Source organism: Syngnathus acus, chromosome 22 (genome assembly GCF_901709675.1).
Source record: "Syngnathus acus chromosome 22, fSynAcu1.2, whole genome shotgun sequence".
NCBI lineage: Eukaryota > Metazoa > Chordata > Actinopteri > Syngnathiformes > Syngnathidae > Syngnathus > Syngnathus acus.
In genome coordinates this window covers 5,138,512-5,152,961 of record NC_051106.1, presented here as the reverse complement: position 1 = coordinate 5,152,961, position 14,450 = coordinate 5,138,512, and the positions used below count along the sequence as shown (strand labels likewise).

Genomic DNA, 14,450 nt, shown 5'->3' with positions numbered 1-14,450 from the left:
CCAAACTTCATTGCTAGTCACTAATCCTGATTGTGTCAGATGAACTGCAAATTGCATTTGTGTGCTGTGCTCGACCTGCTGAGTTAAGCAAACGCAAACATCCTCTTGTCCAATTTTCAAGTGGAGATCCTGTAGGCTGAAGTGTAGATATTTTGGGAAAAACAGATGACAGCGCATGACACAGATTTTCTTTTTCATAGTTCATCATTTTTCTGTACCGCTTATACTGACTCAGGCTGCTGGGGAACTAGAGGTAATGAATTTAAAGAACAGGCTTGAATATGTATGTGCATGATCGCCATTGTTTTTCTAAAATGTGCCCAACAAATATATAGTATGAAATTGCTTGTCAGACATTCACAGTACATTATGTCCCTACTTCATATCTTTATAGTCAACTTTATAATATCAATTTTAAACAACACCCCATGAGGCAGATGATATAATTCAAAATCGTGCCTTTTGATGGCGAATCCTTATGCCGCCGCACAAACTAGTTCATCGCATAACCTTGAAAATAAATGTCAGTATTGTTCAACAATCCCCCACCCCGGAAATGTAAAGAACAAGGACGTACAAAGCTTTACATTCTGAAATTGCATACATTATGGTAAACATATGAATTAAAGTGCTTGTCAGATCGCCCATTCATAAAGAGTCTCTATTGACTATTATATCCAATTCATATCACAAACGCCATGCTGCAGAATCTCTCATAATACCATTAAAGTTATATAAGATTGAATGTTCACGATAATGAAATGAAATTTTTAGTTTGCTGCTTACAGTATGTGGTCTTATCTGTTCAAAAATTAATAATCTAGGCATTAAATCTTACTATCTTTGTGTAGCCTATCCAGTATTAAAATGCATATAACTTTAAGGACAAATCCCAAAATGCTGCTGCTCATTGTTCACATGCACTGTGAATATAAAAATTCAGCAACGGTCGAATGACACGTCTGTGTTTTCCCATGTATGTGTGAGTGCGTCTGCATGTGTGTGTGTTGGCATTGTGAGTAGCTTTTCTTAACAGGGTGATGTAAGCTACCATAGCAAATGTATGCTAACTTTGCTTCCCGTAGTTGTTGTTTCTTCGATGTACTGGAGTACAAGGTTGTGCAAACCACAAGCTACTGAGATATTTAACATGCCAAGAGCATATGCCACACGTATTGCAATGTCGAGATAAATAAAGTAAAATGCATCCTCTCTCTCTTGCGCCCCCACAGCAATTCACGAAATAGTCCAAAGAAATACTTGAAATACTTTTCTTTATTGCACAGCATCTCTGAGAGGAAAGAGATGACACCCATTTGCGTGTAAGTGTGTGTGTGTGTGTGTGTGTGTGTGTGTGTGTGTGTGTGTGTGTGTGTGTGTGTGTGTGTGTGTGTGTGTGTGTGTGTGTGTGTGTGTGTGTGTGTAGGTCAGACATCACGTTGCAGACACACACTATAGCAGCCCACACAGCTTATCTGTGTGACATTTGAAAACATAAGAAGCATGATATCAAAAGTGATCTGAAAATACGCACACATACACATCTGGTTCACAACTGTGCAAAGCTTGAGACAAGTTTACGATGAGGATACACCGCACATCGAATGCAGGGGTGGACAACCTCCTCTTAGTAGACCATTGGTGATGAGGTTTGATACAATGGTCCAACATTCTTATTCTTCTTTTATATTATGAACATTTAAGGGTCAAATGTTTCGAGGTGTTTCATGACAGTTCCTCTGAGGTTTTGTTAGTTTTTAGAATGACATGGCAGATAGAATGGAGAGCTTTTGCGGGCCACATATGGCCCACGAGTCACAGGTTTGCCACCCCTGATTTAATGAGCTCCAATAGAAGATAGTAAAAATTCTGCCTTTTTTGGGGGGCTAAAATGTATATTATTGACAGATGTAATATTTAAACTTTTTTGTGTCAATAAATTAGTTCACCAAGTGTGAGTTGAGTCCATCACACTGCATTCATTAATAAATAAATAAATACAATTATTACACATAAGATGGTAATGATAAATGGTAAATTTCCCATTAAGGGGTTAAATAATACTGCAATAAATAAAAATGAATATGATGAATCAATAAATAAATAAATAAATAAAATTGAATATAATGACTTAAAAAAAAGGAAAATTAAATTGAGGAATAAATACATTCCATCAAATAATTTAAATACTGTTAAATTAATCCTAACAAAAGTGAGCATTATTATTTTTATTAAGGCAGATTTTTTTAATATACAGATCTATTGGATTGAGCATGTTTTTGGCCTTTTTGTCTCTTTTTATGCATGAAAACAGCAGTGATGATCACATTTTTTTTTTATTATTAAATCCAGATTTCCCCTGTAGGTTAGGCAATCAATGACATATTCAATATAATAAAGAATATGTAGATTTCCTCTTATAGCCCCCCTCCTCCACATCCACACGCCATGGCTTTGAACTGTAATTTATGGCATCTGCTTATTCACATTCGTAATCATGAAAAATCATTTAAAGGATCACCCTCTGCAGCATCTGAAGCGAATCAGTTTGTGGAAAGCTTTCTTGAAGTCCTCGTTGGACATGGTGTATATGATGGGGTTGATGAGCGAGTTCATATAGCCAAGCCAGGTGAAGAAGTCAAAGAGCTCTTGGATGACGCAAGCGTCGCATGCGGCCACCACCAGCGTGTAGATGAAGAAGGGCAGCCAGCACACGATGTACGCGCCCAGAATGATGCCCAGCGTCTTGGTGGCCTTCCTTTCCCTCGCCGCTGAAATGCGCTTTTTCTCCAGAGCCGCGTCCGACAGAGTCACCTTCACCTGGTTGTCGCTGGTGGACGAGTTGGTGTCGCTGGACGGCGCGTCGTGTCTGCCGCCCTGCAGGGGGCTAGTGGATGCGTTCGAGCCGGGGGAGCCCGTGGTCAAGTACGCCGAAGTGAGCCTCTTGCCCGCCACCCTCTTTTTCTTCTTGGGGGACTGCTTGAGGATGCGTTTGCGCGCCTCCACGTAGATGCGCCCGTAGAGAACGATGAGCAGCAGGGTGGGGATGTAAAAGGCGCCGAAGGTGGAGTAAATGGTGTAGAAGATGTGGTCCGTGTTGACGCTGCAGCTGGTCAACTCGTCCGCCTTGACCTGCCTCCAGAAGAGCGGTGGCAGCGAGATGGAGATGGCGATCACCCAGGCGGTGGCCACCATCCCGGCCGCGCGCCCCGGCGTGCGCTTTTTGGAGTACTCCACCGCGTCCGTGATGGCCCAGTAGCGATCCAAGGCGATGACGCACAGGTGGAGAATGGACGCCGTGCAGCAGGTGATGTCCGACGACAGCCAAATGTCGCACACCACCTGGCCTAGCGTCCACTCGTGGGTGACCGTGTAGAGGACGCACACGGGCATCACAAGGATGGACACCAGCAGGTCGGTGACTGCCAACGAGGCGATGAGGAAGTTGGCAGGCGTCTGGAGCTTCTTGGACTGGGAGATGGTGGCGATGACGAAGGCGTTGGACAGACTGATGGCCAACGTGATGGCGGAAAGGAGCGACGCCAAGGTGATCTGGTAGGCGAGGCTGTGCGCGCTCCAAACCACCTCAGACGCATCCTCAGGCTGGCTGATGTTGGAGGCGTTCGCCGGCAACTGGGTGGGCTCGACTTGTCCGGCGCCCTCCATCACTTCTCCAGTAACTCTTGGCTCATATTCTGTCCACCGTCCCACACTTGAGGTTAAAATTCGAGGAAAGTCGCCTCCTTAACGCCATGGCACGAATTGTTTCACTTGTAATCCACACCCTGCGGGGATAGTTCACCACTCTTCATCGTGACTGCGCACGGTGATGATGCGTTGCCCTTCCAACGCGTGAGGGACATAATCCGCATGGAAGGTGAAATGCTCTCCAGACGCGTGCTTCCGGCTCGGACCCCCGCAGAGGGTGACTGACGAGGCGAACTACGAAGTGGTGCTTTTTATACAGTCTGTGACATCAACTGATGTCTCCATGATGGTCCAGACTGTTTGCTGGGTCATAGTGCCCGTGGATCGTTTGTCACTTTGGGAAGCCTATCACGCGTCGCAGGTACGCACGTTATTAAAAGCTTGAGTCGAGCCATATAGTGGCATTGTGAATTATTTAAAAGCATTAAAATGTTCATTATTGATGAGGGGAAAATACCTGTTGAGTTGATTTAACTGGATTTAATGTCTACAGTGGGGTTTTTTTGCACGTCAGACAATAAGTGATAAAAACACGTGGATGGATGGATTGATGGATGGACAGACGGACAGATGGTCGAATTGACTGATTTGGTAATTGACGGAATTTATTGGTTTGGAGATTTTGGACAGATGGATGTAAGCCTGGTAGAGTGTATGTATGTATGTATTTATTTATGTATTTATTTATTTATTTATTTATTTATTTATCTATCAGTTTTTTATTTAAAAGTAAAACTATTTAAAATGAACTTCCATGTGCGAATACGCCCAAATGAAGTGTCTATTTAGTGTGTGATATACAACTCGAACTATTTCATGATATTCCTTTATTAAAACTTTGTCATTCATATCATTACCTTTGTTTTTTTACCTGTCTCGGCGGAATCACATGATTGGTAAATGGTTCTTTGTCTTACAAAAAGGCCATGACAAAGACACAGTGAAAAGTCAGAGCTGCCATCAGCAGACAGACAGCCAAGTGGCTGAGAATGAAATATATGGTAATGGAAGCGTGTTGGAAATAGGTGCTCGTGTAGAATGATGACAAGAGGGCGATGTTTGCATGTCAATGAGAAGATAAAAGTCCCAGACAGAAACGGTGAAAGCCATCTTGGTTGCAAGAGATGATTTGCATTGGACATCTACATACGAATGCGCTCCGTTGTGCATTGTTAAGTTGCAAAACAGTTTGTGCACCCTCCTGTGAGTTCATAAGTGTAGTCCTCAATCTGCCGTGAATGCGAGGCCTAACGCAGAGACACTTTCTCCGTTTTCACGCTTTTATTCCGACACCCAAAAGCATGCAATGTCCCACTGTGTCTGCCATCATCTTGCTCTAATTCCTTTATTTCCATGAAAACACAGCCTTAAAATGGTAAATTTATACAAAAGCTCTCAGAATGACACTTCATTTGCATTCAAAGATGTCTTCATAACATGTTTTTTTTTATGTCACTGTTCATTGGATGTGACCCAGTTGAGTAGCTGCAGCAACATTTTCTCAGACATTGCGCGCCCCTCTGTGTAATCTCACCTCATCTCTGGGCGCATTTAGGCAAACCACAGTCGCAGCCTACATATCCTATCTATCCTATCTCCCGCTGACTCTGAAAAGCCTATTTTTAGTCCTGTAAACCTCCAGAACACTGAGATTTTTCTGAGCAATATTATCTTCCAGTTAACAATCTCTAACTTTTCCCCCACAGTTCAAAGTTTGACATGTTAGTCCCTCTCATTGGTATGCTCGCCTTGGTAAGGACGGTGATGAGATCAGAAAATGTTCTTAATAAGCATGCAAAATTGTGGTGTCAAATTCTGACTTGCGGGCCAGATTTGGCCTGCAGTGTAATTATATTTGGCCCGCAAAGACAAATTTTGTGTCAATGCTAAAATTGCAAATTGTCTTCACTTTTAAAAAATAGACATTTCCAACTATTTTTATTGCCATCAATCTTTTTGAAATTTTGAACAGTTCTTACTAGTCTCTGATTTCAAAACTAGTTATTCATCCATTTGCTGTGTAGCTTATACTGTACATAATATGAGACATTCATACATTTTTGGGGGGTTTAATAGTCACAATGGCCCTCCGAAAGACTACGATGCGGCCCGGGACAAAAATCAAAAGTTGTCCTTCTTGACCGCAACACAGGCCTATAGATGTGAATGTGAGTGTGATTGGTCGTCCGTCGTTATGTTACCTGAGATTGACTGGCATCCAGATCAGGCTCAAGCACGACCTTGAACAAGATAAGCAACATACAAAGTGAATGGATGAATGGAAGCTAACACCTCTCTAACAGTTTCACTCAAAACGTCTTGTACGGGTTTACCTCATAGATTTCCCCAGGCCTGTCGAACCTTCATAAATAGTTTAATGATAACAATCATTGGGAAAGACCTTTTTGACCACCTGGCATATTTTTATTGGTTAGTCTATATGTTTTTACTCAAAGTCCTGAGCTGGCTGTTTTTCGAGCCCTATTCACATTCTGCGCAGCTGCACATTGCATCTGCTGCAAAGTGAACCTGATGAACCAAAAATAAATGAAGACCTGATTCAGTCAGGCTGTGAATCTCTGCTGGTTCACATTACAATGAGTCTGAAATATCGCTTTTTAAGTAAGCGAGACTCAACTGGAGGACGGGAATCTCGATACATTACGATTCCATTCGATTCAGAGGGCTACAACGCATGGGCGACTACTCGCCCAGCCGCTTCTGCTGCGAGGCCAAATTCGAGTGTGGATTTCATTACCACCTGTTCAGGGTGTCCCCTATCCCTGCGACCCCCATGGGGACAAGCGGTACAGGTATTGGATGGATGGATGGACTTCATCACCCTGACAACTGGGGCAGAGATAGCTGGCTGAACAAATATATTTTACTTGCCTTCGCTACCCAGGTAAAAAAGCATTTCGAAGTCCACTTTATACGCTTATTTTGTTATTTTAATCCGTCTGTCCATTTGTGTATCTCGCCCAACACAAATAGCCCAAAACTGTGTCAACAACTTTGCTGAACAGTCTGCGCTTCTGTCTGCACCAGTATTGCCTTCCTCTCCCCCAAGCCATCTGTTATTCCTCGAAACCCGACAATGGATTACATTTTCATGATATACCGTTGAAAAGCAAACAGTATGCTACGCCATTGTGATGTTACAGTGCTGCCAAAATTCTGAACGACTCACTCGGACACATTTTCAGAAAAAGGCAGTCCAGAAGATTCACTCAGTTCTCCAGGGAGCTTCGCAAAAATATGTCCAAGTCATAACCGATAATAGAATATATTAATATATATTAGAATATATTGATCAAGTAAAAATTTGACATTTTTTCAATTCAACTAAACTAATAACAATACCACTTGTTTCAATTTTATTGGTCATCTTTGAGTTCATGTGGTTTTCAAAGGACAGCACTGGTGACTAAGTACCAAATAGGACAAATCCAAAATGAGGGCAGATCCCCTGGTTGTCACATGCCTCCCTTTTCACCTAACCGATACCCTAAAAATCACCACAGCAGGAAACTGCTTCGCCTCATCCACACGATAATGAGATGACGCGGGGGAGGTGACCACGCTGTGCTGCGAGGTCAGCCGTGTTTGCCTTTGAACGATCTGGGAAGAAAAAAAGTGGTTATGTCGCAGAATATTGCAAGTTTTAAGCGGTTTGTCACTAACGGTTTAAGACTCGGCTAAATTTGTCAAAAAGCTGAAATACTTTGACGGTGCAATGTTAAAGGCTCAACATATACATATGTGGCATTTTTGCAAGGACTCCACCTGCTAGCGATAAAATAAAGTAAAATTTGATCGTTTCTCAGAGCACCCATGATAATCAATCATGGTACCCGTTCCGAATCACTGGTCAAGGGTTTAAGTTTATTATATGAATTTCCATAATCAATCAGTATGTCAAGATTCCTTTGTACAAAGTGCAAGTCAAAGTGCCGAACATGGATTAAAATCGATCCACCTATAAAGGTTTAGAAATAAAGTTGAGTCGTTTTCTTCGGTGGTACATTTCTGTGCTGATATCACAAAAAGGTGAAGAAAAAGTGTAGCACATTTTTTTGTGGGCTTAAGACTTGCATGTGATTTATAACACACACAGATGAGCTTAGTCATTTTCAGGTTAGGTGAAAAAAATGTGCATTTAAGATGGACATGTAAAATACTTTATTTTAATAACTAAATGATTTGAGCTAAAAAAAGTCAAAATTATTTTTATTTAACCAAGAAAAAACAGCTAAATCCATGAAATTATTCATTTAATTTGAATGAATTAACCAATAATTTAATAAAATAAATAAAAATGTAAATTTATATTGTATTGCAATAAATCAGTTGACCAATTACTGAATGATTTGAGCTAAAAAAAAATGTAAAATTATTTTTATTTAACCAAGAAAAAACAGCTAAATTAATAAAACAGGTAGAATTAAAAGAAGTTGGATGTGCCTCCCGGGCTATAATTTGCCCACGCATGCTGGTCCAGATGCTCAATGAGCATAAGTCTACGTGACATAATTGCAAGTTAAGACTCGACTTCAGAGGTCCTATGGAATTTAAAATTGTCTTTGGTTGCCATGTTATTATGTGTTTGAGTGGGAGCTCTGGAAAGCCACCACGGCAGGCACAAATGTAGGCCAAGATTTATTATGAGAGTTGGGGGTCTGATTTTCCAGATGGGATGTTGATGGAGTAGAGAGGGCTTGTGCCACTTTTTGAAGCGGTTCTGCCCCACTTTTCAGACGACCCTCTGTATGTAAATTGCTTTCTGTGGGCACTTGACCGATTTAATCCACCTCTTCTACCACCACCATCACATGGTAAATATAAAAACTATCAGTACCATAAACTGCATGCAGCTGTGCCTATATCACTTGGAAATATTCCATATTTATCGGATAACGTGGCAAAATAATGTAAATAAAGTGCTGAGGTTGACCGAATGAATGAATGAATGAAAGTTGGTACATTTTCTAATGTTTAGGCTGGCAGAGAAGGCCTTGCTGGTCCTGCCCTAGATTAGCACTTGTTCCTTTTTTCACTGCCATCCAAGAGGAAGGTCACAAGTACATCTCACAAGCCGGCCATGATCCACAACTTCCTCCTCCTTTGGGGAATACGAGACGGGAAATGAGCCGTGATACTGCGGTAGGGCGTGTTACGGTTCGTGCAGAAAGGACTGAGTCCATTTAGTAGCAGAATGGTCAGATGGGAAACCAACTGCTGATTGTTTCCACGAGCTGGAAGCCCGCCATGCTTGACGGAGAAAGAAGCAAAAGCACGGAATTGATTTATCAAAGTTGGAGCTGTGACGGTGCGCCGATATCATTGTGCCAATCAACCAGGATTGGTTGCATTATGCATTTTGTGCTCTCAACATTCCCAGAAATCAACCACAGCACCACAGATGGCTTCCTTTTCATCAATTATTGGGAGATTACCCGACGGCACAAGCTGCAAACATTGTAAATGACACCTCGCTATGAGGTACGAGCGAAATTAGACGCAATTATGGGAGCGACGTGAGATGAGATTTGATTCGCAGCCTCCCGCAGGAATACACTGTCACATTTCGCACGTCCCCGACCGATGACATACGTGTGTGTACTTGGTGTGTGCTAGCAGTTAGCGAGAGGACTGACGTCTAATGTGCAGGCGTGTGCTAATCACACGTCAGTTCTGGGGAAGAAAGTGGAACTAAGGTTAACGTTGGTGAACAAGTTGGTCAGCACTCAGCAAACCTTTGAAATCATCAATATCCCCAAAATGTGGCACACACAGAAGAAAAATCCAAAAGTTTTGCCTTAGTTCTGCCGTTCAGGATTCAAATCTCAATTCAGGTCTTCCTGCGAGGATTTTGGATGATCTCCCTGAGCTTTCGTGGGTTTTCTCCTCCTGCTAAAACTGATATTGCCCCTGATGGTAGAAGTGTTCCTCACCCTTGCTAGGGACTAAATAAAAATAAACTACAGTTCATTTATGTTAGTGCTTAATGTTACTAAGGCTTCCTTGGAAAATGGTGTGCAGACGTCTGGAGCAGACGAGTAGTTGTTCACAAGCCTTACTGCAGCAGCCATCTGCTGCTTAGGTTGCGTTTACACTATGTTCCCGGCGGCCTCATTTTAGGCCACTATATATATAAACCTGGGTTGTTGTGAGACAACCCGGGGGGACGAGGTGGGCAAAAATGTCAGGCGGTGATGCCCGGAAAGCTAAAAAAAAATGTCCATGACAGTAAATGAGAAACCTTGTTGACCATAAAAAAATGTCTCAACCAAAAAATAAAGCTGACATGGAACTTTGGAGATGGTCTCGCGTGAAGTTTACATTCCCTGTCATGGTCCTTTCAAGCTGTGCCATGTTCTGCGGTATTTTTGCGCAAGTTTTGTCCTGTTTTGCCACCGTTCTCCTGGCAAGTTGGATGTATGCCACGATCTGGGAGGCATATGTTGAAAAGTGCCTCGAGATGTTTTCTAAAGCTACGCTGTGTGTTTAACTTACCCACTGTGGCATTCCTATTCATGCTTTTGTGAGTGTGTGGGCGGGGGCGGGGAGAGATTGCAATTCATGGCAATGAGCTTGCAATTTATAGCAACGCGATCATAGCGAGCTGTTTTGCATAGTTGGGAACAAAATGATGGATGAGTATATTAGTTGTTGAATGTCATCAAGCATTTCTTGAGCGACACGACCCGACCCCCGTTCCCCATCTCCCAACAATGCTGACACCGACTCTTGAGCCTCGTCCCACATGGGAGCTTCACTCCAAACATGCTCCCGTCGTCCATCAGAGGAATGTGATAAGTGATAGGACTCCATCAAAACATGACAGGCCGGAAGGGAACGTACTGGCATCCATGGCAGACTGCGAGCTCAATCGTATGTGACTTTGAGCCTTTGGGATTCCCCCTTATCCCCTTATCCCCACAGCTTGTCAGCATGATAGACCGTGAGAAAACTTAACAGGGTTTGAATATGGAGGAAAAAAAGGTTGCCAAAATAACACAGTACGTTTCGGGCAAAAGGGGCTGCTGTGGCCGGAAGGAATAAACGTCACTTTAAGTTGTTTTTCCTCATGAGTCACTATGAGTGAGGCGTTGCTAAAATTTTAATTGCCAGGCGAGCTTTCCACTGGTTTCTGTCTGCAGTTTACTTTCTGGGCGTTAGAATGTTGAAAATACCGCAGATGTGGTCAAACTGCAAGGAAGAGTCCTGACCTTAAATGATTGTGTTTTGTCCTAAAACAACTTTGTCAGGATGCCCTCAGGCAGCTGATTGCTTTGAATTTTAAATGTGGCAAGTGAACTATCAGTCTCTTTAGCAGCAAATGTGAAAAGACCTTCAATGGAAGGTCACATTTTATGGCTTTTTCCGTAAGAAAGTATTCCAAAAGGAGTTAATGAGGGCTGTTAAGGGAAGACATTGAAAAACAAACTAAAGCACATTTGTTGTTTCGATTGAGTAAAACACTGAGATTCACATCATCGCAAAAGGTCAAATTCCTCAAACAGACATTGAAGACCTATAATATTGACATTTGTATGAATACTGCAAAAAAAAAAAAAGAAAAACCTATGTGGAGCATTTTCATGATTGTTTTGCTATTTGTACAAAATGTTTTAAGCTGTCCACTAGAATAATTTGCAAATCTATTTGAATCTGAGAAATGCAATATGACTGAGAAAACTGTTACATCTGTAAATGCACATAGCGTTGTGATGACCTTTGCAAGTTTTTGTAGCCATTAGTGTGAAATGATGCTGTAAATGCATCTCTCTCACTCTCGCACTGATTACCGCTAAGTGTTTTCAGAGGGATAAATGGAGGTTTCCGAAGCTTGTCAAGATGTATCAGCGCAAAGAGGAAGTGGACGACAACTTTTTTTTTTTTGTGCATGGTATTTCACAGAGGCACGGCTCCCACTCAATAGGCTTTGGCTCCTTACCCACAAGTTACTAAAGCCTGCAGGTCTCCATGACGACAAAGCTGCCATGTGTGTCTCCAGCTTGCCTGCTGGGTAAAAAGGAGTCTCTGTGCACCGTGCATCATCTACTGACAACAACCGCATCATGTGAGCGATCCTGCCTTTGCTCCAGTCATTTCTTATGCATTGAATTCCATATGTGACAATGTCAGAAGGGTGCTCATTGAAATTGGAAGATTTATTATTGAGGTTGCCATGGTGAAGAATAACAGGGCATCATGTAGAGAGCTTTCTCATATTACGCCCCTCTTATGATAAGGTAAACAAACAGCTCCACTGGGTACTATTATTATTATTATTATTATTATTATGACATCATATTGGTTTTATCAAACCATATTAGCCTACAGTTCTTCAGCCTCTGTAGGGAGATGATAAAAAATTAATTGATGTATTTTTAAAATCAAACTCTTTGTGATCGGAACCTGCTGGATCTGCGATCTCAGTCTCATGTTTTAAAAAGAAATCATTTTGGCTTCAAAATACTTGTGAAATTCTTTACAAGAAGAAACTAAGGCGAATTATACATTGAAAGTGAGTGCACAATCAATGTCGTGGTTTGGCATTTAAAGATAAGCACATTTTCTGATATATAAATATAGAAAGGTGTTTCAGTTTATCACTCTTGCCTTTTACTCCCAATGAGATTTGTTGGAGAATTGAAGAGCAGGCTTTCAGTGCACTGATGCATGCCAACTTGATTGCACACAAGTGTTTTCACTTGTCACTTATCGTTGTTCCGCACCTCCTGCGTGCAGTATTATATTGGCAACTTTTATTGCTTTTCATCTCGCCCTCTGACAGCTGAGCTCCCGCTCTTGTCGTTTGTTTTTCCCTGTAGTTTGTTGGGTTATTATCACACAATTCATTTGTGACTGCACAGTGTTGTCTCCTACTTCAAAATCTGAAGGCAGATGCATGTGGATTCTTTTTACCACTCTAAAAATATGTTTTTTAGTCAACAGTTGATTTTGAAATACACATTTAAGCTGAAATGATATATAATCAATATTCTTTCTTCTGTTATTATATTCATACAGCCAAAAGTGCATTTAAACACACTTCTAGTTCTACTTTGAATTTTACTACAAAAGTTGTTCCCATTAAAAACTCAGTTCAACTTTGTTTATAAAGCACTTCAGAAATACATATTTATATATAGATTTAAATATGTATTCATATTTCCAGACCCAGTGCTAGTTCTAGTACTACTTTGAATTTTACTACAAAAGTTGTTTCCATTAAAAACTCAGTTCAACTTTGTTTATAAAGCACTTCAGAAATATTATTTTTTATATATATTTAAATATGTATTCATATTTCCAGACCAATTGCATTTTAAAACACTTATAAGCTATATCATACTCACAAGCCGTATCATACCTGAATTCCATGACGTCACTGACACAATCTTGGAATTTCCTGCTACATATTGTCTGATTTTGTATTCCAAACCAAATATTGACATATGAACAAGTACTTGCATCAAGAAGTTTATTGCCACTCTGAATAGAGGTTTACTGTAAAACTAAACATAAAACAAAGAAAATTCCACAATATGTACATTTAACCATGCCAAAATAACCCAGCACTAGCTGGAATAAAGAAAAGTACCGTTTTTTCCGTGTATAATGCGCAAAATTTAACTAATTTATTGTCCTAAAATCTGGGGTGCGCATTATACATGGGTACAAATATTTTTATTATTTTTTTTTTGTTGAATTTTTTTTTTTTTTTTTTTTTTTTTTTTTAAGAAAATCATGGTACAACAAAACCAACTACAGGACTGACCGACAATAGTGTGTTTGTACTGTGCTCTGGTCATTTCGTCAAAGAAGGGATAATAGTCCTCTTCTTGACTGACAATGAATGTGATAGTTTAATACAATCAGCAAATAACAAAATGCGTATTACAGGTAATATTTTATTTCACAACACTTTGCCTTGTTCCTTTCGTCTCTGCTGTTCACTTCAAACACGCTCCATACGAACCAATGCTCTCGTATCAGACGCTTGCTCGATCACCTGCTCGTTTGCTGTCACAATGTACCCTACACAAATCCGAAACATTTGTTGTTTTGGTTTCCAAGGGTGTTTTTATTCCTCTTCAACGTCTCTCCCATACATACTTTTTCACATGTCCGCACGTCACTTTCCTCTCTTTTCATCTGATCGCGGTGGTGCCTTTACGGGCAGTCGGAGAAATCAACGGCAACAAAAAAAAAATACATCCAGCCTAGTTAAGACCATACCAAAGACTATAAAAATGGGACCCATTGCCTCCCTGCGTGTGTGACGATCATTGGGACTTAAAAAATAAATAAATAAATAAATAAATAAAAAAATTGGGTGCGTATTATCATGGGTACAGGCTTTTTTCCAGCATCAACATGCCATTTTTAGGGTGCGTATTATACATGGGGGCGCATTATACACGGAAAAAAACGGTAGTTTTTTTGACAATTTGATGACATTTTTGTGGACACTGCAGTGTTTGGGCAGACCCCCATTTATAAATGAATATAAATTATTTCACGAGCGAGTATTAAACTACACTTTGCATTAATTGATATTCAAGAATAGTGCTCTGCTTCGAAAACGTTGGCGACCCCATAACCTGAGGTCCATTGATGTACTGATGACGTGCATGCAAAAAAACAAACAAAAAAAAAGAGGGGGGGGGGGGGGGGGAATCACTCATCAAAATCCATCCAAGGAACAAAATTACTTATGACCCACCCAA

General features: G+C 40.9%; 1 protein-coding gene across 1 annotated transcript; it reads right to left on the bottom strand.

Moving 5' to 3' along the window:
- Positions 1–1,257: 1,257 nt before the first annotated feature.
- On the bottom strand, positions 1,258–3,929 carry htr1b (5-hydroxytryptamine (serotonin) receptor 1B). The gene has a single exon (XM_037242056.1). It carries the CDS (start codon positions 3,664–3,666, stop codon positions 2,518–2,520), a length of 1,149 nt encoding a protein of 382 aa, XP_037097951.1. The 5' UTR covers positions 3,667–3,929; the 3' UTR covers positions 1,258–2,517.
- Positions 3,930–14,450: the final 10,521 nt, after the last annotated feature.